We start from the raw sequence: 24,776 nt of genomic DNA on the forward strand, positions 1-24,776 counted from the left end.
AACAATGCAGTAGGGGGTCCCTTCTGGCCACATCCCTTCCAGCATATGTTGTTATTAGAGTTTTTGATTATAGCCATTCTAACTGGGGTGAGGTGGAATCTCAGTGTTGTTTTGATTTGCATTTCTTTTTATGACTAGAGAGGTTGAACATTTCTTCATGTATCTATTGGCCATCCTTCTTTCCTCTTCAGAGAAGTTTAAGTCTTAAGCACACTTATTTATTGGGCAGTTGTTTCTTTGAGGATTTGTTGTTAGGGGATTCAATGTTTTGAGTTCCAGGTAAATTTTAGATATGAGACCCTTGTTTGTTGAATGGCTAGTGAAGATCTTCTCCTAATCTGTGGGCTTTCTATTGATCTTGCTAGTTATGTCCTTTACCTTGCAGAAGCTCTGAAACTTCATGCAATCCCATTTGTCCACCCTTTCTTTGATTTGTTGTGTTTCTGGGTCTCTAGAGCTAAGACATGGAACCAACCCAGATGCCCCTCAGTAGATGAATGGATCAAGAAAATGTGATATCTATCTATCTATCTATCTATCTATCTATCTATCTATTCTATATATATTCTATGCCTCCATCAAAAAGAATGACATCACCCCATTTGTTAGGAAATGGAAAAAATTATATTAAGTGAAGTAAGCCAGGCCCAAAGAAACATAGGTCCCATGGTTTCCCTTATTTGCAATAACTAGTATATGTCTGAGACAAGCAGAAATGGTCAGATAAGTTGATGTTAGGCGAAATGAACCCCACGATAAGGAAGGTGGCTCAGTGGTAGAGTGCTTGCCTTGCATGCCTGAAGCCATGGGTTCGATTCCTCAGCACCACATAAGCAAAAAGAAAATAGCCAGAAGTGGTGCTTTGGCCCAGGCCCAGAGTTCAAGCCCCACGACTGGACCCCCCCCCAAAAAGGGACTCAAATGTTTTTTCTTTCTTGCTATTGTTTCTAACATATTTATATGATGATTTCTTTGTCGCTTTGTATGTCCTCCCCCATAGCATAACCCCTGTTTTCACTGTATTTGATGTTGGTATCATTTGTGGAGGGGAAGAGAAAAAAAACAAATTGTTTAAATAGGGATACAGGTGGACCCATTGCAACAATGAGATGTACAAGTCGTTATATTGAAAAACAAACTTTACAACTTTGGTGGAGTGGGAAGGGAGAGATGAGAGGGCAAGGATGTGAGGGGAAACAAAGGAAGAGGCAACAATAAGAAATGTACTCATTACCTTGCTCATGTAATTGTAACCCTACCATACGGTATTTTCACATTAAAAAACTCATTAATAAAAAAAGAAGTAATTTCTCCCAAATCCATATTTGTCTCTTGTATTAATAAAAATCCAAGAATAGGTAGAATCTAGACAAGACTGTAGAGGAATGTCAACTTTTGTCTAAAGTTTCAGATCTTTCATTACTCCATGTTATATACTAAAATTTAATTCACTTTAAATCAAAATAGGATAGCAATGTAATTTTATTTTGCACAATTTATCTCGTTGCTCACAAGAACCTATACTTGGCTTTCTGCAAAGATGCCTCCTAACACAAATTAAAGACTAATGCAGTTCGATTAGCAGAGAAAACCACATTTGCATTTCTTTGAACTTTCATTCTCTTATTCAAGATACTATGTCTGAACAGCTGTAGACACTAGAAGATTTTCTGAGTCATATGCTAATTTTCCTTCTACTTCAATACAATTTAAAATCCACTTAATTACTCTTTTCCTGTAACACTCCTTTATAAAGAGTTCATAAAATCTACTACTCTGAATATTCTCCTTTTTTCACTTTCTTTCTTTCCTCCTTCTTTCCTTCCTTCTTCCTTCCTTCCTCTCTTTCTTTCTCTTTCTTTCTTTCTTCCTCTTTCTTTCTTTCTTTCTTTCTTTCTTTCTTTCTTTCTTTCTCTTTCAGTAGTTGGACAAAGGAGGTACCATATAACAGAGCAGTTTATAAATACAATGCATCTAGATAAATGTCATCTCTTCAACATTCTCACCCTCCTTCCAACCCTCCTCAGTGTACTTTTCTGAACTTTGAGGCATATATAATGAATTCTTGACTGTGTTCTCCCTCTCTTCCCCTCTTCATTCCTCTACCCCCTCCCTTTGGTCCTGCCTCCTGTTCTTAGATACCAATTTCCTGGTGTTGTACCATTCCTAAGGAAATGAAGAGACTTAGAAAAAAAATTCTATTAAGTGCAGTAAGCTAGACCCAGAGAAACAAAGGCTGCATGGATCTATTGAGAGATTGAATGTACCTATAAATCTATAAGTAAATACACCGGTAGTATGAAAGTGGTTACAAATGAATTATCAGAAGTATAATAGACTCCATGGAGAGCTCAAATGGCATAATCTTTTAGAAAGTCTAGGTCAAAGCCCAACAAAATAAAAGCCAGGAAATAGGTGTATTCTTCTTTCTTAATGGAAACTGCATTTTAAAATTCAGTCTGCTCTTCCACAAGTTCTTTCCTAGATGAAAGGTTAAAAAATTACATGAAAACCACCAGATTATATGATTTTCAACATTCTTATTTTAACAACTAATTTTAAAGAACATTATATGTAAGCTGAAAAGAGGCAAGATCCAAGAATATAGTCAGGAACCATTGCAGCCTGCTAAAAGCTTATCCACTGTGGGAAAGAGCAAGAAAAGGAACCTAGAATTGTGATATCACAGATTGCTTAAAAAGTAGAGTTAAAAGTATCTGATGGCTTAAATGTACACTGTATGTTTTACATAATAATGATTCCAAAAGAATTGTGAGAATTCTATTTATTTATGAATTGTGAGAGTTTTATTATTTTAAAATAGAACCATCTAAAGAGATTGTAACTTAGACTGAGAGGCAAAAGTTTTGTCTTGCCTATTCCATACTACTTGAGTCTAGAGAATAAGTGTCTTATAAAACTGCTAAAATCTGGCATTTTTTTACTCATTGATTCTGCTTTGTAAAGGACATCCCAATATCTTTGGGTTTTTCTTCTTTGCTGTTTCCTTAAAATGTTTATTAATAATGAATTGTCGGGTAGTCTAATGATCTGGGTTCATTGGAAATGATGTCCAGGGTAAATGAACTGATTAAAGAAAGTATGGGAAAGGCTGTATATTATGCTACATTTATCTAACAGTGTATGTACCACTTTTCTTGTGCCATATGAGTTACACTCTTCCATGGTAGATTAAGCAGACTACCCTACTCCACTGAGGTTAGCTTGTGCAAGTGACACAGGCAGAGGTTTAAATATGCTGGTATGGTTGAGTTAGCCCTTTCCCCTCTTGGAATAAGTCCTATGAAGAACCACCTGATGGCTGATGTTCCAGGGAAAAGATGTATGTAGGGAACAGACAACTACTCAACTGATGGTTTTGAGCCAAGCGCACCCATTTCTCAGCCTGAATGTACTAGAGATGCCTAAAGGTAAGTGGGTAAACATGAAAAACAGATGTTTGATGTTGTAAGCCATTGAATTGGTCATGACGATTAACTGCATTGTAATTGTAATAGGAGCTCTTCTAACCAACTCACTTAACCAGATTCCTGTATTAACACTGTCTTTCAGTGTTCCCATAAAATCAATTTACTGATATTAATGCCGCTTCGATTTTCATAGCTAGTAGTAAGACAATTTAGTGTGCTGTGCCTTCCTTCCTGTGCCTCCTGGTTGAATGACATGCTTACTAAGCACTCCAAGGGCATTTATGTTTCTTCTTAGAAAAACTAAAATAGTTGGGACAATTTGATGAGATGAAGAACATATTGTAAGAAAACTATTTTATGGGAACTAGAGGTGTAACTCAAAGGGTAGAATGCCAGACGTGAGTCAAGAAAGCCAAGCAGTTCATGGCACTAAATTCAAGTCTCAGTACGGAACAAATATACCCCTCTCCCCCCCCCCAAAAAAAACAACCAAAAATCACATTGTGCTCTTTGAAAAGTTCAATAAAAGTCATTAAAATTGAGATCAATGTTAGTTATTTTCTTAAGTAAGAACTATAAAATTATCGAAGTTAAAATTGCCAAGTTTTTAATCACTACATATATATACATATATATATGTATAATTTTTGAGACATGCTCTCATTATGTAGCTCAGCCTATCCTTGAACTTGTAATTTTCCAGCTTCAGTCTCTCTAGTGTTGAGATTATAGCAACATGCCTGACTCCTTACCCTACTTTAAAGACAGTAAAAATTAAGGATGACAAATTATGGACTATAAATTACAGAATGTTTATATATTATCTGATATCCAAAAGACTTTGGTTCTTCATGCAGAACCAATTTGCATTCACTTGTTTTAAGTTTAAGTACATTACTAAAAGAATGTATGTGCATCATTTTTGATGTTTCCCTGAGGACCATCAACAGTTACTTTATTAATTACATCTTCATAGAAGGTAAAAAGATAAAGAACTCTTCCTAATTCACACCATTCAGAAGTACAGGAATGAAAAAAATTCACATTACTCTTTGAACTCTGTATTAACCTTAGAATCAATATCCATTATCTTTTATGGACTGAAAGAGATTCATGGCTTGTTTCCTTTGTTGATTCTAAATGAAGCTATTTGGAGGAGTTTTATTACATGTTATACAAATACAAATATAGTAACATAAATTCTACTCTGAAAATGCTGACTGATCTGTCTAGTTGCTGTTTAGACTAAAACAAGAGGGGATTGTTTTTCATGTGTTATAACTCGAGGCTACTGCTTTGTCATTGATTTACAAAACATTGTTATAAGAAAGCCACCTTAATCTGGCGTTGTTTCAAAGGAGGGAGCTTAGAGTGAATAATTTTAGTAATTAATAATTTAGCAAATCCTAATGTTTTTTCTTTCTTAATATTGTCTCTATCTAAACCTATCTTGTTAAATGTATAACAAGCTCCTGGAAAACTTGCATTTTATTTGCTATTCTCTTTCATGCTTCCAGATATATATCAAGGTTTATTTCATGACTGGTTTATATAGAGTACCCTAATAACTATTGGCTTAATTCTAGGTAAGCTGGAGGTTACAGTGACACTGAATGTGCTTCTAAGTAACTGTTCTGACAATGACTCTCCTATGCTTATAATCAGTCTTAAGAAAAAGGGAATGGGGAGGGGGTGTATTGTTTGTGTAAATTATGTGTTTGTACATGTGTTTATACACACTCAAAACTGGCTAAAGAAGGCCTTCTTTTACCTACTTTCTCAATTGAACATTGAGTAGCTAAGTTGGATTTAAAAAGGGCTTAAGCCTTAACTAAAGGTATGAGATTTTGAGATGCCAGACAAAGATATTCCCTAAAATAAGAACAGCACAATTCAAATAATTTCTAGTTTGGATATACAGAAACAGAAACATGTCAACAACATCCACAGACGCACTGAGCTCAACTTCATTATGGATGAGTACTTTTTCCCCTAAAAACTCTCCTGGGCTTGAAATCTGATTTGGTTTTGTTTGTTTTTTTAACTGTAAAACCATTGCACTTAGAGCTATATTGCATTTAGAGATACTCCTTCATCAGAGCTATGATTTTAGTATATACCCGTTGAGGGGCATCAAGGCCCCAGACAAAATCAAAGTGGTTCCAATCTGGCAAAAGTCTAAAATAACTAAGATTTTTAATTTGAGGAAGTATCCTGGCCACATCCTGGGGTGTCACAAGGCTGTCATGTCCACCAGCCCAAACAGCAGTAGGTACCTTCATGGTGGTTATGTCATATAGTGGAGGGCGACTCTGTGAGAAGAGAAACAGGGCAGTCATGGTCTGAAGTTAGACACAGCAATAACTGAATTTAAACAAATGGAAAAATCTTAGCAACCTGAGTATCTGCTGTGCCATAGATCTGTTAGACACCAAGTAAGAGGCAAAGAAAGTACATATTGTCCCCTACATTCAAGGAGTTTGTGAAGGAGGGGGCAATTCAAGAGTATTAAATGAACACTGTATAGACAGTAATGTAGATTGTATGCTATAAGGTAGTCTCAAAATACAGGAGAAGTGATGGCAAAAAGAAATTCTTTCCAACTCGGCTTTAATGGAAAGAGGAATAAATTTGAAATGACTCTTGTGAGCAGTTGAATTTTGACAGATAAAAATGGTAGATAGAATGGGAGGGTTTCACAGGGAAGGAAGAATGAGCAGGTCATAATAAGGAAGGAAATATAATAAAATAGAGCAGGAAGATCATAAAGGTTTGAGTGTCAAGCTGAGTAAGGCATTTGGACATCTTTCAGAAGTTGTGGGAAAAAATACAGAGTTGTTTTTTTTCTGAAACTCTATCTTAAAATAGCTACATGAGCATCAGTGCGTGGTTTGACTTGAAGGAGTGGGTTGAAGATAAGTCCTAAATATATCTAGACAAATGGATGTTCCTAATTGTAGCTCTGGGCATGATTACATTCTCCAAGGGTAATAAAAAGTTGTGAGAAATACTGTGAGAGTGCTCCCAATTGGGAAGGGGGGGGGGAGAGGAAAATAAGAGGACAAAGGGAACAATAAGAAATGGAAAGGAGGGCTGGGAAGGTGGCTCAGTGGTAGAGCACTTGCCTTGCATGCCTGAGGCCCTGGGTTCGATTCCTCAGCACCACATAAGCAAAAAGAAAAAAGCCGGAAGTGGCACTGTGGCTCAAGTGGTAGAGTGCTAGCCTTGAGATAAAGAGCTGAGGGACAGCGCCCAGGCCCAGAGTTCAGGCCCACGACCGGACCCAAAAAAAAAAAAAAAGAAATGGAAAGGAAATCAGGCATCATTGCATTACGGAATTAGGGGAGCTAGTTGTGAAATGATTGTTATAACTAGCATAGCACATTTCAGACAACTGAATCTGGCAATTCAATATCACAGATGACTTTAAATGGAGTTCTGCAATAGGTAGATGAAGATTAAAACTGGATGTTCAAAGGTACATGAGTGAGTAAAAAAGGGAAACAGTTTTTATACGTGTTTTTAAACAGTAGAAATAGACTGATGGAATGGTGGCTTGTTAGAACTGGCAGATTAAGAGAAAATTTGCTTGTTTTTCATTAAAGACAAAGGTTCAGGTGAGATAAAAAAAGCATCTAGGAAGAAAGGGAGGTGATGAAAGACAGGACAAATGGCACAGAAGCAAATTAATTTCTGATAGAGAAAGGCAGGGGAGAGTCAGAAGGACACCGGCATTTTGATCCAGATGAGAAGGAAATAATGATTTTATTATATAGCAAATAAATATTGAGAATCTGGGCCTGGGACATTCCAGGTATTCTTCTGAGATTAAAAATAAAACCTAGGAAACAAAATAGAGAGAAATCCCTACCCTCTTGGAACTTATATAGGTTGATCTTCTTTTGTTAGACCCAAGACCAGGATTCATAGCTAGCTTTTGCTCATAGACTAGCACTCTACCAACTGAGCCTTGCCACCAACCTCCATGGGTTGATTTTCATGGGAAGTGCAGGTTGGGGGGAAATAGAGATATTGCTGGTGACTTCAGGGGGAGGTTAATTGATGAGAATAGCTTCTCATAGGGAATGGAACGAAACTGACTTCAAACCATATAAAATTAAAACCAAAACCACAACAGCAAAAACAACCTAATCAGGATTGGCTTGGAGCAGGATAGAACCAGCTAGATGTTGATGAATGCTGACACCCTGACATACATCAGAAGTTGACTATTATTTTTAGGTGTATAATTGTGTGTGTGTGTGTGCGCGAGCGTGCACACATGTTCATGTATGTGTGTGTATCTGTTGTCTTGTAAATGCAAACATCACATAAATATATTTGTTCACTAAAATTAATGGAAGAAAGAAAAAATACTGTGTGTTAAGTCCAAGAGAAGAAGTTTTTACTACTTTGCGTTCATCTACTTTATTTCACTTAACTGAAGATAACCAATTTAACATTTGTTATTTGCTTTTCCTGGGCCTTTTCTAAACTTATGCATTTAGGTGAGTGCCAGTGGCTCATGCTTGTAATCCTAGCTTCTCAGGAGGCTGAGTTCCAGAGGGTAGTGGTTTGAAGCCAACATGGCAGAAAAGTCCATGAGACTATATTTCCAATTAACCACTGAAATAGTACCTTGTGCTAGACTGGAGATGTGGCTCAAGTGTTAGAGTACCAGCCATGAACAAGCAAATGAGAGAGAGAGAGAGAAAGAGAGAGAGAGGGAGGAAGGGAGGGAGAGGGAGAGGGGGAGAGGGAGGGAGAGAGAGGGGGAGAGGGAGGGAGGGAGAGGGGGAGAGGGGGAAGAAAGGGGGAGGGAGAGGGAGAGGGAGGCCCTAGAAAAAAGCATATTTGTGTATAAACACAGTGTAAGAGACAAGAGAACATTTGGCCAGAAAAATATCCATTCTGTAATTTGATTATTATGTGGTTAAATAAATGAATATATTTGTCAAACCTCATTGAATTGAAAAACTATAATCATCAAATTTTACTGTATGCAAATCACGTTACTCAAAATGATTAAAAATAAATAAAATATTCATAATGTAGGTCTTAGACTTACTGCAGGGGTAATAAATTTAATCTTCTGATTTATTGTTGAGAAATCCACTGGTCTGATTGTTTGTATGCTGGCATTAATATCTATTAACAACATAGCCTAAGCTGGGCACCAGTGGCTCATGCTTAGTTTCTCAGGAGACTGAGATATGAGGATCATGGTTCAAAGCCAGACTGGGCAGAAAAGTCTCCATGAGATTCTTATTTCCAATTAACCACTCAAAAATCAGAAGTACCTCTGTGGCTCAAGTGGAAGAATGCTAGCCTTGAGCACAAAATGGCTCAGGGGCAGTACCCAGGTACTGAGTTCAAGCCCTACAACCAATAAAGAAAGAAAAATATAGTCAAGGAAAGTATTTAATTTAATTTACTTAATTCATACTTAGAATTCAAGGCTCTAATTATGAATAGAAAAATTGGAGAAGAGTTGATTAACAATACGGTGTTAAGTCTACAGATTTTCACACATAAAGTGATATGGGAAAAAGATATTTTGAGACCCAATTCTTTTTTTTTATTACCACTTGAGCCACAGTGCCACTTCTGGATTTTTCTGCTTATATGGTGCTGAGGAATTGAATCTAGGGCCTCATGCATGAGAGGCAAGCACTCTACCACTGAACCACCTGCCCAGCCCAAGACCCAATTCTTAATGTTGAAATATACTTTCAGAATGAGTTTTAGATGTTTTTCTGTCAGTATAATAAAGTTGTCATTTTAGTCTGTCAAGATTTTTATGAGATAGTTTTCATTATTTGTATTATAATTATGTTTCACTCCATTAATTTTTAGTATTTTTTCTTTATCCTGAAATGAAGAAAGCAAGATTAAAAGTTGTATAAATCAACAAAATGCTGAGGAAATTAATACATGAAAGCATTAGTGCATATAGTAATCTCTGGATAGAGGGATTATAAATATTTGATTTCCTTTATATAAGTTCATTTTATTTCTAAAATTTCTACAGTTACTATATACATTGCATATTTTTGCCAGAAAAATCTAGTTGTGCAAATGCCACCAATTAGTAAGTAGAGTTTTTCTTATTCTTAAATGATTGCTATTAAAATTTCTTGAACTTCATTCTGTGGTCTCTTCATGTAGCTTACCTGATTGTAATGATGCATATTTTCTGCTTCGCTTCCCCAGTCATAAGCTCTGAATTCATCAGATCGGTAAAGCTGAAATAAACAAGTTTTAGAAAAGCAATTTGTACGTTAACAATTATGGAACAATTATGGGGACAATAATGGAAAAACACTATACTGGGAAGAAAGTAGGGTTTCTGTATCACCAGAAGGAAATAAATACATTCTCATTTTGGAAAGTGGGGTCTGATAGAAAATTAATGATTTCCCTTAGTTTGAACAAAAATCATATAGAAAAGCAAGACGTGAAAAGAAAACCAAATAGCAGATATTTCTGTCTGTGAGAGTTTCAGCCCTCTTGAGATTCGCTCTATTTACCTCTTTAACTAAGGGACTGTTTTGTAGTCTCTATCTAATATGGAACTTGTTAATGTCATCCATTTGGTTTCCACCACAAAATTCTTTCCCTTAAAGGCCAGGGAAATCAAAATATGAGAGTAGCAAAAAGGACAAATTGGAAACAAGTTGCTAAGCTTCTCAGGATAGTCTTGTCAAGAGGTGCAACTTTGCCCTTCCATATAGAATGAAAATGAGGACTGAAGTGGATAATATCTACCTGTTTTATATGCAGAATGTTCTGTATTGATGATCCACTGGGAGCGTGAGCCATATACACATCTATTCGACTCTAGAGAAATTAAACCCATGTTACAGCAAAAACCACTCAATGAAATAAACGATTCCTATCAGAAGCAGAGAACAATTACTATTAGAATTAATAATATATACTGGTACTTTGAAAATGATGAGGCAGAATTACTTTGATATATATTATATATAATATGCAACATATTATATAATATGTATATTATTTATTACCCTGAGATATATTATATAACATGTATTATATATTATATATACAGTAGTAGATATCCTTGGGCCAAGCAATGTGAAAAGGTGCTAGCTGCAAATGTGAAAGAGGTGTTCTGACCAGGCACATAGACTGCTATAGTACAATAGGTGACAAAATCTGAACCTAGGATCTCATGTTAATTATCAGCCTTATAAATTTGATCCATTTGTTTACTATCTCTGGATTCATTTTTTCATCTATTAAAAGTATATTAAAAACCATACTGCTAACTTGATGGGCTCTTGGAAAAATTCACAATGTGCTATAAAAATAAAGGCTAAAATTCAATTCCTTCCAAAAAATTTCAATTTTTGTAAATATCAGAGACAAAAATTAGTCACCCAACAGTAATCATAATTATATTTCTTAGAATATAATGAACACATTTAAAGAAAGCTATTTAAAATATTTATTTATTTTGCTAGGTCCTGGTGGCTCATGCCTGTAATCCTAGATTACAGAGGGCTGACATCTGAGGATTATGGTCAAAGCCAGCCCATGTAGGAAAGTCAGTGAATCTCTTATCTCCAATTAATCACAGAAAAAGCTATAAGTAGTGCTATGGTTCAAGTGGTAAATTGTTAGCCTTGAGTAAAAAGAACTGAGGGACAGTGCCCAGGCTCAGAGTTCTCCAGGACCAGCAAAAAAAATAAAATAAAAGTTTACTTTTTGAGGAAAAGTCTTTTAATGGGTCTTATGGGTTCAATATAACATAATTCAACCTCTAAGATAATAGCAGTCAGATGAACCGTTGGAGAACAGCTATCTTGGTACTGGCTTGATTGTGACATAACTATTTAACCATACTAGTCTACAAATACAAATTCTTCCTCCTCTTGCTTTCCTTCTTGAATTTCCAATAACTAGAAATAAGCACGTTATAAAATAAGACTGTTAAGACTGCTATTTATCTTTAGGAAGGGGATTCAAATGTTCTTTTATTTTATCCTAGATTTTCAAGTGGTAAATTTTATTTGAAATTTTAAAAAATGTTACATATAAAGGAAGACATACAGTAAATACATGTTATACTGATATAGGCGTCTTTCTTTTTCTAGAGTTTTGTTTTTAATGCAGAGTATAAACGCAATAAGTTTGAATTAATTATCATAGTAGTAACTGATTGCAAACTTGTGAGAATTTGGTACCCATTATGAAACACTTTATCCCATTTTTACTAAGGATGGGAAGATGCAGTTGCCTTTTCTTTTCCCAGTCTTCTTAGTTATAGTCTGTCTGAGTACTTACTTCTCTAGGCATCACTAATGTCTACATTTAATGAATTGGGATACTACCTGAATTTATGTGGTATGATAGGCAAAATGAATCAAAGGAGAGGTGAGATATATTCAAGTATCAAATGGTTCATAATTCTTATACATACTGCATTCATATTTTTCTTGTTGAATCCAGCCCATAGGGACAACATTTCAATACACATTGGTAAGAGTGCTTTATTATTGCAGATTTTTGTAGAAGCTATCTTTTTATTATTATCTTCTACAAAGAAACCTTTGGTACCAAACATAGCCTGTAAAAGAAAAAAAAGTATATATATAATTCAAAATCTTCAGACTATATTCCCTTCATTCTAGGAATGGACTATATCTATTTCTATTTACATTGTATTCTATTTCTTTTTACATTAATTATTTCAGTCAAGCAATATAAGTCCTTTAGAGAAAATGTTTTAGGAATCCATTTCCAAATGAACAAGGCCATCAGATTCCAATAAAGAATCTTCAACCCCCAATTCATGCCTCCATAGTGAACTTCCTTTATACTCTGTTGAATCAGTGATTTCTCATTAGCAGGAAAGTAAAAACCTTTTTTTTTTTAATTAGGGTGAAATATTACATTATGTACACATTGGCTTTCTAGTGCTCTCCAAGGTTCATCAGTTCTCATAACAAAAATTAGAGAATGAGCTGCCAAAGAGAAAGTGGTACCAGACATAAAAGAAGTGATAATGTCCAACAATGGACAGATTGAAAAACAAATCAGGAAAAAAAACAAACACCTCTACAGAAACCTCAAGAAAAAAGTTCCAGGGAATAAATTTAAAGAAGTAAAAACCATCTACAGCAGAAAAGTATATATCACTGAAGAAGGTCATCCAAGCATTTGGAAAATGATGACTTAACATGTTCATGGAAGAATGGGATTCTTTTTTCTTTTGCAATGGATGAAGCTCCAGACGATCATATAAAGTGAATGCAAATTCAGGACAAAGGTCACATGCTTTTGCTCATCTGTAGAATATAGACCTGAAAGAAATCTTATCTCCAACATGATTGTAGTTGGGGAACTGTTCTGAAGAGATGAGTAGAAAGGAGAGAGAGTAAAAAGAAAATGGTGGAGGGTGAAGACCATCTAAATACATTGCGTTTATGTGTGCAGGTAGCTTAAGGAACTTCATTGAAAGCAGCTGAGTACTAGAAGAGTAGGAGCAACTAGGAAATACAGAATAGAAGGTGTTAATGTGGCCGAAGTATAATTCAGGCACATGTGAAATACCATCGCAAAAAACTGTTATAAAAATGAGCATATTCTAAAGCAGGGTGCCCGTGGCTCACACCTGTAATTCTAGCTACTCAGGAGGCGGAGATCTGAGGATCATGGTTCAAAGGCAGCCTGCGCAGGAAAGTCCGTGAAACTCTTATGTCCAATAGCCACTAGGAAACCGGAAGTGCCACTGTGGCTCAAGCAGTAGAGTGCTCGCCTTGAGCTGAAGAGCACAGGGACAGCGCCCAGATCCACAGTTCAAGCCTCATGACCGGCAAAAAAAGAAATAAAACACCTTAGCATATTTTAAAACTGTAAATGAGAGGTTTGTGAAACAGAGACTGTCTTGTGTGGGAATACTAATGGGAGGAGGAGAAGAGAAAACAGAAGATGAGGGAAGGTGAATACGGGCAAAATACTTGCTTTGTAAGTGCGATTGTTTAGGGATGAGGGCAAAGAGAGGAGGGTACGTTATAGAAGGGGTGAATTTGGTCAGAGAATATGGTTTGCATGTAGGGGAACAGAATAATAAAACCCTCTTGCTTATCTAAAATACATTAGCAAGATGTGAAGAAAACAAGGCAGCCTTTTGGATAACACTTCTAGAACTTGGTAACTTTCTCTAGGAACTCTAGTGGTGTTCTGAAGCTCTCCACAAGAGACTGGGAGAGCCAGAGAATAGTATTTAAAGTAATAAGAATTTTCACAATAGATCATGTGAAATGAGATGAGCCAGGAACAGAATTTGTCTCATATCTGATGTATAAGACAAACAAATATCATACATACAAGATGATGGGTTTAAATCAACAAATGAGTTTACTTAGCCTTCCACAAATAAAGATAACATTCCAAACGAATTCAACTGATGTCAACACATTTTGAAATAGAGCTGATGCAAACACATTTTAAAATAGAGCTATCAATCACACAGGAGTAACAATATTTATCTTCATGATTAACAGTACGAGACTGTTGTTGAACCAATAATTAGGGCTTATAAAAACATATATCCTTTCTTTCCTGACAGTTGACTTCTGATTATGGTATTGCTGTCTTACATATTAATAATTGTGAAACTCTAATTTGTCTCCTCATGTTCACTTTAGTACAAATGTATTTTTTTACCATATCTCAAATTCAAAGGGAAATTTTGGTAATTCAAGAGTATGCTCAAAGTTATGCTCTTTGTGGCCAAGACATTCATACAGAAATAACTCAAAATAAAGCTGAAATGACCTTTGAGTGAATAAAATTCCAAATCCATACTTGTCAATAAAACAACTCTTAAAATGCGAATTATTATTTTAGTGAATACTTGAGTATCTGACATTGAGACCTTTTCATGTAGCCTTATTAAATTAAAGTAAGCTCTCAAGATGGAAAAGAGTATGTGTTCATCAAAGTTTTCTAATGTTCAACTTGGGACATTCATGGTCATTTGTAATTTGAAGAGTACCTGCCAGTTGGATATGTGAATCCATTGAATTGTTCAATTAAATAGAATTTAAAAATAATGGTTGGGACAGATGAGGAAGATCAATGGAAGGAATAATATTGATCAACATGAATGATCAAGCTGCATGATACATTAAGTTAAAATCTCTTTGTACAGCTACTGAAAGATAATTCAAAAAGCTTATAAATAGAAAATTTGTTAGTAGATGCTATAGTGAAATAGTACTCAGCTCACTTTGAAATTCAAATAGATACAAGTAACTAACTATGGTAAATTATATATAGTACCTGTAGCACAATGGCACAGACATGCATGCATAAAACAGGCAAACACAAGCTCATAGAGTCTATTTATTTTAGGTTTGATCTAAATTTTCTCTTTACTTCATACAAGTTTTTTTTATTAATAAACAATCTATGGTCCAACATAAGATCCTTGGGTGAGTTTTAGCAAAAAGGAAACGCCTACCTTGATTATGGAACTTGGAAGTAGAAAAAAACTTGTGAAAATGCTTGTGGGATATTTGAATGACATCACAGGACCCAAGGCAAAATTCAATTTGATTCTTTGTGCCAGTTCAGGCATGGTGGAAAAGGCCACAAACCCTGAGAAAGCAGGAGACAAGATAATCTTGTAAACATTAGAAATGCTTATGCAATATTTCTACAAACCAAAGTGGGGTACTACTTAGTTAATTTTGTCTTTCTGTTGCAATGGTTTTGGAAAAATTGGAATGTTTTCTAGTATTCTGCAAGGGTTTCTGTCTTCATTTCTTTCCACTCCCCAAACCACAACTTTCTCATATTCTACTGATGGACAATTTGACCTTGTTGGGGTCATGGAGTAGTTAGAATGTGGAAGGTGAGGGATGAGCTGCTGAAACAACTACTACTGGCTAAGTGTAGATGATTTCACTCCCCAAACGTTGGGTAAGTGCTGGAAATGTTTTCATTTCACTCTCAACTCTGAGATGCCAAAATGACTCTTAGAGCTTCCCAAAACAAAGTAAGCCATGAAATTCATAAAGCATGGCTCACACAGGTCTTTCTTCAGTATAATCCAGTCATTCCAAAGGCTTTCTTTCTCAATACAGAATAAAATTTTACTGCCATTACTTTCAGTTCCTTCGTGGATATTCACAAACCCTTCAGAAACCTTCCAACTGGCAAAGTAGAAGAAATTATGCCTGGTCCATTAAGGAGGAGAAAGGCTCAGTAAGGATCAACTTTCTTCCTTTACTTTGCTCTTTCAGGAGCAGTGTTGCAACTTTTATAGTTCCATGGTGATGAGGGTGGTAGGAAGGCCATGAGACTATCTATGTATGTTGATTTCCCAAGGTGCCTTTCTAGGCTTCCCTTGACATGTGTGTCTGTGTGTGTGTGTGTGTGTGTGTGTGTGTGTGTGTGTGTACAAATACATTATTGAAATTTTAAAGCTGTATTAGGTAGGTAAATCAACTGAATAATTCATAGAAAGACTCTAAATCAGGTATATTACCTCTCATCAGAGGGTTTTTGGAAATGTGAAAAGATGTGTTTTCTGGTGGTTACAGTGAGTGCAGTCTCCTATTAATATTTAGGGACTAAATATAGTACAAACAATAGGGTTCTTTCCACAAAATGAAAAAAATATGCTTTGACTAAAATGTAAATAGTGATCACTAAAACATTTTCTGTCTACATATAATATGGAACACCGGTGGTAACATTTCTTCTGTCTCCTTTGAAAACTAGTAGAGGCATGGGTAAACCCTACCCTCTTTTCCAGACCCAACTTGAATAATTTCTTCTCTGTTCATTCTCTACACAGTGCCCATCCACTCTACTGGTCAGACTGACTTGATTTGAATCTCTGTTTTGCCACTGATGTCTTCAGAGACCTTGCACAAGTCAGTTTCTCTGAACTTCTGTTTCCTTCTCTGTGAAGTAGTATTAACAGAAGGGCTATTCTTAAAACTGATGGGAGAAAAGTTTATAACATATAGAAAGAACATTCAGCAGAATTGATCTTATAATATAATTTTAGATATTATAATTGTACAATGATTTGACTATTAATGAAAATTTTGGGTTCTTCTCTTGGTACTTTGATACTACTTTTGTCTATGTCTCCTGATATTCACTGCCCATGCTAAGCCTGACAACTGCCTGTATTGATGACTACTGATCAGTATTTGTTTGCTATTGCTGAAAATGGTGCTAGTAGAAATAGAAGAAAAGTCACCATCTGTGTACAGTTTTATCCAACCACAATATTGTTTATTTTTATATGTCTATCCTCTTAATGTTAGACAATTCAGCATAAGATCAATAGTAAGTTCTTATTTTATCAGCATAGTAAATTTTTATGTGGAATTAGACTGCTAATTTCTTTACAAAAGTGCTAGCAAATCATTAACAGAATGCTTTTTTAGTAGCTCTGAAGTTTCAACTCAGAACATCACGCTTACTAAGCAGGTACATTTCCACTTTCCCCACCTTAGGCCCACTTGAGACCAATGCTAAGATGCTGATTTTTTTAAAGAACATAATTTTTAAAAAACTTACAGATGTCTACATGATGCTTCCATTTAATTCTATTCTATAAACATTAAGCTGTATGCTGAATAAGGACATCCAGTTGATTGGTTATATTATTTTGTTTCAACCTGCAAACAGATGTAACCAACTTCTCATTTATTCAACTTAAGCTAGACTTCAATGGCTTGAACCTGTAATGCTAGCTGCTCAGGAGGCTGAAATCTGAGGGTCACGGTTCAAAACTAGCCCAGGCAGGGAAGTCCTTGAACCTTTTATTTCCAAAAAACTCCTCAGAAAAAAGCCAGAAATGGCACTGTGGCTTAAGTGGTAGAGCACTAGCCTTCTAGCTTTGAGCACAGAGGCTCAGGCAGAGTGTCCAGGCCCTGAGCTCAAGCCCCAGGACCAGCAAAAATTAAAAAAAATAAATAAGTCCACTCCCCTCCTTTAAATTTAATTTAAATTCAATCTGTTGTATTTTATAATGATTCAGGGATATTTCATAGCATGAAGCTTTACTTTAATAGAGCAGAAGGAATCTACAAGATTTCTCTTTAGACTACATCCTTGGATTTGGAGCACATGTTATTTCTGAAAAATGATATCATCATTAGAAATGTGCAGCTATAATCTGAAATCAGGGAGAGGTTTTGTCCTAATTCTCAGTCTCTGGTCTATAGATTCACGAGCACTTAGTGCAATAGGGTTGTTTCCAGAATAGGGTAGAGAGTGACAAGCATTATAACTAGAATTTATTACAGTTCAGTTTCTGGGTGCATTCCTCCTGGAATACACTAATAAAATTGACTATTGTCAACATACCTATTGTAGTGCCAAGTGAATGACCAATATAATACAACTTCTCCTGGCCTGTCTTATTTACAATGAAATCTATTACTCCTGGTAGATCATATTTGGCCATTTCATCAAAACTGCAAGATAAGATAAGGGGTTATTAATACTTACAACTATAATTTTAAAATTTACACACAATCTGAGCACCGTGGCACATAGCTATAGTCCTAGCTCTTAGCATGCTGAGATAGGATGATAGTGAGTTTAGGCTTGGGCTCCATAGTGAGTGGAGTTCATTCTGGGCTCCATAGCATGATTGACACCCCCCCTCTTTCACTCTCTCTCACTCTGCTCTCCCTCTGTCATTCTTTCTGAGTGAACATTTACAAGCAAAACAAGCACAGCACCCTTCAGATACCTGCCTGCTTTATATATAGAATTCTGTGCTGTCAGTGTGCATCACATTATTTACTCAAGTAAATGTAAAGCATTTTAGCTCGCCCCATTTATAGTTTACTTCCTAATAAGAGGCACAATTTCAAGATTTGCGTATGCTATTTAAAGTTCACTCTTCTTTTTCCTTCCTCTTTATTTCCTTCCTTTTTCTGAATTCTTTGCAAGCCTCTCCTTCTCACACTGCCTGATGGGATTCTTGACATATGTAGCTATTCAATACCCATTCCTGCACTTGGAAAACATGACTAGTGTCAATTAGGATTGCACCATTTACTATTTAGGTACCTTAAATGCTCTGAACCTTAGCTTCCTCAATTGAGAAATAAATAGTTCAGTGCCTGGTTTATAGAGCTGCTGTAACTATTAAATAGTAGAAAAAAGAAACAAGTTGGCTGCAGGTAAGCACCAAATTAGATGTTGCTATTGTTGGCTCTTCTGTTCATACAGATGCCTATCAGACATATGCACCAATATTCCATAATACCAGTTACACCAGCATCAATATAAAAGGATAAAAAGGCCTATATAATATTCAGTACAGTTAAAGATATTTATGTAAAGCACACATGAATGGTTTCTAAAATAATATTAGCAGAACTAAAACAAAGGAACTTCAAGATCTCAGTCAAGAAGCAGGAATACAAAAATATTTCTCTATTTTTCCCCTCCCACAGAGCTGTGAACCTCGACAACTTATTCTATATTTTTTTCTTCACTAAAGACAGGTTTGTTTGTTTTTTTTTGTCGGTCGTGGGGCTTGAACCCTGGGCCTGGGCACTGTCCTTCAGCTCTTCAGCTCAAGGCGAGCGCTCTACCACTTGAGCTACAGCGCCACTTCCGGTTTTCTGGGGTTTTATTGGAGATAAGAGTCTCACGGACTTTCCTGCCTGGGCTGCCTTTGAAGGAGATCCTCAGATCTCAGCCTCCTGAGTAGCTAGGATTACAGGCGTGAGCCACCAGCCACCAGCGCCCGGCGTCTTCACTAAAGACTTAGTATGCACTAGCTATATGATTGATATGAGGTAAATGCATACTCAATTCTAGCAGTAGGTTAGAAAACCGAAAGGGAAGTGAAGCCAGAGGAATTGAAGATCTCTGATAATAGCAAAGCACACTCATTAAGAGAAATGGTCAATAATTTCTTATTCATTGTCCATGATCATTGTTTGTAAAAACTCACATAGGAATTTTTCTAATATTGGAATTTGCTGTACAATTTCAACCATAATTTCTTTAAATAAATGTTGCAAAAGTAATTGGTTGTCCTGGAGGAAAAGATTTGCATAAATATGAGTAAAAGTAAGCTTATTTGGGTGGGTTTACCTTTGAAATACACATACCATAGGCATTCATAAACACTGTTTAAATGAGTTCATAAATTTGAAATAGGAATTTCCTGAGCTGTTTCCTGGACAAACTAGTGATGTGTGTGTAGGACTGGACAGATTGAATGGTCAAAGGATCTTTCTAAAATCAAGAATCAAAGAAAATCAAAGGTTCTCATCATTTTTCCTCTTTGAAGATGTTAGAAAGTATTACAGATTCTGAATAATATCTATTATTTTAATGAAACCACCTCCAAATTTGCTCTTGTTTTTTTCTTAGATACAGTTTACCTAAAGGCCCAGAATTTCTCTTCATTTGCAGAGAGTGTTGTGTGTCTTCTTGACCAAGTATTTCCCCGACTATTTCCCATCCATACATCGTAACCTGCATCTGCCAGAATGAACCCGAGGCTTCCATTAGCACAGTTCTCAAGCCAGTAAGCAGTGTCTGCAAACAAAGCGTGTTGCATGTACACAACTGGCCGGGGACCTAGAGAAGGGATTGTCGAGATAGAAGAAAATTATAACAAATAGTATATGCCAGAAACATTATAGAAACACGTATCTACATGGGATAAACACACACCCACATGAATACACATGTGTACACACAGAAATAGTTACTAGCCTGGCATTGGTGGCTCACACATGTAACCCTAGCTACTCAGGAGTTTGAGATTTGAGGGTCATGGTTTGAAGCCAGCTCTGTCAATGAGACTCTTTTATCGTCAAGTAATCAGAAAAAGATGGTAGTTTAGCTGTGGTTGAAGTAGTAGTGTTCCAGCCTTGAGCGGCATAGGCAAGTGAGAAAATGAAATCCTGAGTTCATGCCCGAATAATGGCATGAAAAAAGTAGCTGCTACTTTAAGAATCATTTTACAGTTATAAAAACCAATTCCAGAGAGTTGACTAGCTGATGATGCAGAAAGCCAAGACTCAACCCCACTTCGGTCTTACATCACAGTATGTGCTCTCTACTCTGCATTCATTTATCATCAGCAACTTACTGACAGTTCCATTTATGACTTTTCACCTTTACGATGGTGTCAGTTGATATGGTTTCAGTATAACGCATAATTTGGTTTTTGAATTTTGATCTTTCTTGGGAAGAGAATGTGCATGACAGATTTATTTATATCTGCTACAAATTAGGCATAAGCCAAATGCTCATCAAGAGTTCAATTGATTAAAAAATGTACCATGTCATTCAATGTAAACTTACGCAGCAGAAGAAGTGGTACAAGCTTAATGTGGGTTAATCTCCTAGGCTTCCAGTGAAGGTATAGGGGTTAGTATATATGGGTCCTGATTAGTTCTTTACCCAGATCCTAAATTCCCAGCCTTTGCTCACTATAGAACATTCAAAAACCAGTAGCAGAATTAATCCATTCTACCATGTTTTCATTGTTTCTCAAAGTTCTGAAAGAAAAAGAGTGCTCAGTGAGGTGAGAAGAACTAGGATTGAAAAACTGAAACATATATACTGCAATTTAATAGCTAATAGCACAGGCTACAGAGACAGACTGCCCAAGTTTAAACTTTACTTCTGACACTAGTTATTGTTTTGATTCCATATCACTTTCATTATCTGAGAATATTAGAATTGCAGGGAGTTTTAATGGATTTGTTTAGTACAATGCAGTAAGCTACTGATTTATTTGCTGGGAATTAAACTCAGGATCTCATGCCTGCTACACTGGAATTCTGAACTACCTCCCCTAGCCCATCAACAAGTTATTTTTTAATTCTAAATCCTGCTAAAATTCTCTGGTCTTAAACATATTTTTACTTTTAATGTTCTCTTCCTTTACGTTGTATCTTCTCCCTTGGGGCTGAAATTGACAGATATAACAAAAATGAATATGATCCACAAGGTTTCATACAATTTGGAATTAAGATAGCAGTGAATGAATTAATTTTTACTATGTCCTAAAATGGAATTTCTATCCAAAAGGTATTTTTTTTTTGCTTGTTTGATGTTCAAATCCAGCGATGAACCCTATAATCTTCAGAGAAGACTCCTTTGGGTACCTCACAGGTGCTAGCTGCATGAATGCAAGTCTCTTTCCAACAGTGAGAAAATCCACTTCCTGGACTCACCTGAGTTAGCGAACTATGGGCCCCACCTTTGCATTTACATAGGAGCAAACAAGCCTGGAGAAAGTCTACAAGATGAGGCTTGTCATTTGTTTGTTTAGTTTCTTGTCTGTCTTTAGAAAATTAGAGGGGAAAGCATGACTCTCCTCCTTTTTAACCATTTAAACCAGAAATTCAGTCAATTTTGATAAACGAGTCACTGTCTGGTTGGATTACCAGCAATAAATTTCAGTAGAACACAGTCCATCATATACCTGTGTAGCTAGAGTGTCTCCTCCCATAGGGAATTCTGTTGATGGCGAGTATGTAGCCATCCGCAGTGGTCACATTGTACTCTTCGCTGGGATAGCCATTGTACGTGATGATTTCACTCTGCCCAGAGAAAACAGAAGCATTAAGATGTTTATATTCTTTTTGTGTCTTAAAGGTCATAAAAAGAACTAGAACAAAGCACCTGGCATGTGCTTATTAGGATAAATTATGTGAAATCTGTTGCTCCAAGCAACTATGAAATTATAAAGCCTTGATAAAATAAAAATAACTAAGGTGGGTGTGGTGGTGCATGCTTGTAATTGTAGAGAAGGGAAGATCAAGTTTGAATCCAGATTTTGTCTCAAAAAACAAAAAAAGACTTCAAAAAACATGTACTATTGTTGAGGGTTTAGAATATTTAGCCAGGACCTCATTCTCAGTAATAAAGTTTCATATTTAAAGGCGCTTATCTTTTAGTAAAGATATATAGAAAACAGAAGGCATTTATATATACATATATATATGTATATATATATATATGTACATATATATATATATGTCCAAATGGTTGTTGGTGTGTATATGTGTGTGTGTGTGTCTCTGTGTGTGTGTGTGCCTTTGTGTTTGTCAGTACAGGGACTTGAACTCAAGCTATCACAATCTCACTCAACTTTCTTGTATAGTGCTGGTGCTCTACACTGCCATTTTACCATTTTACTGGTTAATTGGAGATGGAGTCTCATAAGCTATTTTTTTCCAGTCTGGCTTTAAGTCTCAACCTTCCAGGTTTCAGCCTCCTGATTAGCTAGAGTTAGAGGAGCCACCAGTACTTGAATTAACATTCTTAAGGTATAAATTAAAATGAGGACCTAATGAGTATAAAAGACAAAATACAATTCCATTTCCTACTACTTGAAAACCTTAGTTTTCAGCCACAAAGGAGCAAATCTAGTCAGACTGTTACAATGATATTAAAAATCATCTACCTGTTTTCCTTATTAGCGATTTTCTGTAATACGCGGGTCTTTTGTGATCCCACCTCATTAATCCTGCTTTATCTGATGTTCTTTGGAATCTTCTATGACTTACAGTGTTCATCCACACTTCAGGATTTACTTCGTTTTCCAAATCCAAGAATCCATGAGCATTTAGAGTCCCACAAATCAAACAAGCTGTTGTCAGAAATAGCCACATCATAGGAATGCCTGGCACAAAACATTTAATATTCACAGATTAATTTAATTTACCAGTGTTAATGAAATAACAGTCATTCCTTAATGAAAACCTGAATAGTATTGTAGGCATGCTAAAACTGTAAAGAAAGGAACAAATGAAATTATTTATAGCTGAGGCTTCGAAGTTAAATATCTATATATAGAGAGAGACAGAGAGAGAGAGAGAGAGAAAGTGGTGTAGCTCAGTGCCCAAAAAGCAAACAAGAACAATGAATAGATGGAGTTTCCACTAAGCAAACAAATTTAGGTTCTGTTTCTAGTAATGGGATTATTCCTGGTATAGACACCTGAACAAAGCTTGACTCTTCATAGCAGGCTCCACAGCATGAGGGCATCTGAGTACTGCTATTGCCAACAGGCATGACCTTTGAAGTCGAGCCTCACCACAAATAAGATTTCTGACTCTGGGCAAGTTAGTTAAGAGCTTTGTGTCTTGGTTCCTTTGTTAGTAGCATTAAGATAACAACAGATTCTTCCTGGAGGTGTTACCAGTAAAGATTAAAAGGGACATAAATAGCACATTTAGTGCAGTGTGAGTTCTTAATAAAATCTCTCTCTTTTTTTGTTCTGAGGAGCAAGAGCTTAATATCAAAATAAATCGATACAAATTAGTACCCATACATAGTTAAATTTTGAAGCTGCATAGTTTTTCATATATACGGTACATACTAAAAATTATCTTACATCCATCAATGTTAAAAACAGTACAATTTTTGAAGCTAATCATAGTATCTAGAGCGCTTACCTTTTGCTAGCCATTGTCCTCAGTGCTTCATCTATGCTATTTGAGCATATAAAAACTCCATGCCGGGTGCCCGTGGCTCAGGCCTGCAATCCTAGCTACTCAGGAGGCTGAGATCTGAGGATCATGGTTCAAAGGCAGCCCAGGCAGGAAAGTCCGTGAGACTCTTATCTCCAATAAAACCACTAGAAAATCGGAAGTGGTGTTGTGGCTCAAGCAGTAGAGCGCTCACCTTGAGCTGAAAAGCTGAGGGACAATGCCAGGCCCAGAGTTCAAGCCCCATGGCCGACAAAAAAACATAAAAAACTCCATGATGTTGTTACTAATATTATCTTCTTCCTATCAATTAAAAACAAAACAAAACAAAAGGCTGAGAGAAAACTAAGATCTGCCTACGGCCACAGAACCACCATGCCAAGTCTAGGATGCTCCTTCCATCCGCTCTATCCTGCCTGTCCAGTGCAATGAATCTCCATCTTACCTAGTCAGGTGACCTTCACCTGTTCCTGAGGACTCCACACTGATTAGGAATCTCCAAACTTTTGCTTTGGACATCAGGCTGATGAGTGAGCTATGGCTGCAGTGACAGTTAGAAGTTAAGAGAGATGGGGAAATAGGAAGCTTGTGGAAATGAGGAAAGCTTGGGCTGCGCCCTGCCCAGGGCGGCTCCCTGACATACCACAAGCAGTGAGGCACTTGGAGTTGGGAAACGAGACTACAGGAGGCCAAGTAACCAGTTTGGCTGAGTCATCCACGTTTGCACTAAGTGTCTGTCATTATTGGGAGGGTTCAGTAACATTTTCAAACCAGTATATCAAACGGGCAGTAGAATGCACTCAGGATCCTAATGGACAACCCCGCAGATAAACAACAGGAACGATCCCAACCCTACAACTCA

At 36.4% G+C, this 24,776-nt stretch overlaps 1 protein-coding gene across 1 annotated transcript; it reads right to left on the reverse strand.

Annotated features, from left to right (window-relative positions):
• Nucleotides 1-5,509: 5,509 nt before the first annotated feature.
• Lipn (lipase, family member N) lies at nt 5,510-23,098 on the reverse strand. The gene is made up of 9 exons (XM_013017042.1): nt 22,991-23,098; nt 21,904-22,021; nt 19,844-20,042; nt 17,799-17,908; nt 14,929-15,065; nt 11,881-12,027; nt 10,200-10,271; nt 9,605-9,676; nt 5,510-5,743 (listed from the first exon to the last, which is right to left on the reverse strand). The coding sequence occupies exons 1-9, from the start codon at nt 23,096-23,098 to the stop codon at nt 5,510-5,512; spliced, it is 1,197 nt and encodes a 398-aa protein (XP_012872496.1).
• Nucleotides 23,099-24,776: the final 1,678 nt, after the last annotated feature.

The sequence above is a fragment of the Dipodomys ordii genome, unplaced genomic scaffold (genome assembly GCF_000151885.1).
Source record: "Dipodomys ordii isolate 6190 unplaced genomic scaffold, Dord_2.0 Scaffold34, whole genome shotgun sequence".
NCBI classification, from domain to species: domain Eukaryota; kingdom Metazoa; phylum Chordata; class Mammalia; order Rodentia; family Heteromyidae; genus Dipodomys; species Dipodomys ordii.

Coding starts and splice junctions, on each gene's coding strand:
- Lipn (XM_013017042.1), bottom strand. CDS start 23,098: ATGATGTGGCTATTTCTGACAACAGCTTGTTTGATTTGTGGGACTCTA. Junction 17,909..19,843: donor GAGAAATTCTGGGCCTTTAG/GTAAACTGTATC, acceptor CTTATCTTGCAG/TTTTGATGAAATGGCCAAAT. Junction 12,028..14,928: donor TTCCAAGTTCCATAATCAAG/GTAGGCGTTTCC, acceptor TTTCTTTTACAG/GCTATGTTTGGTACCAAAGG.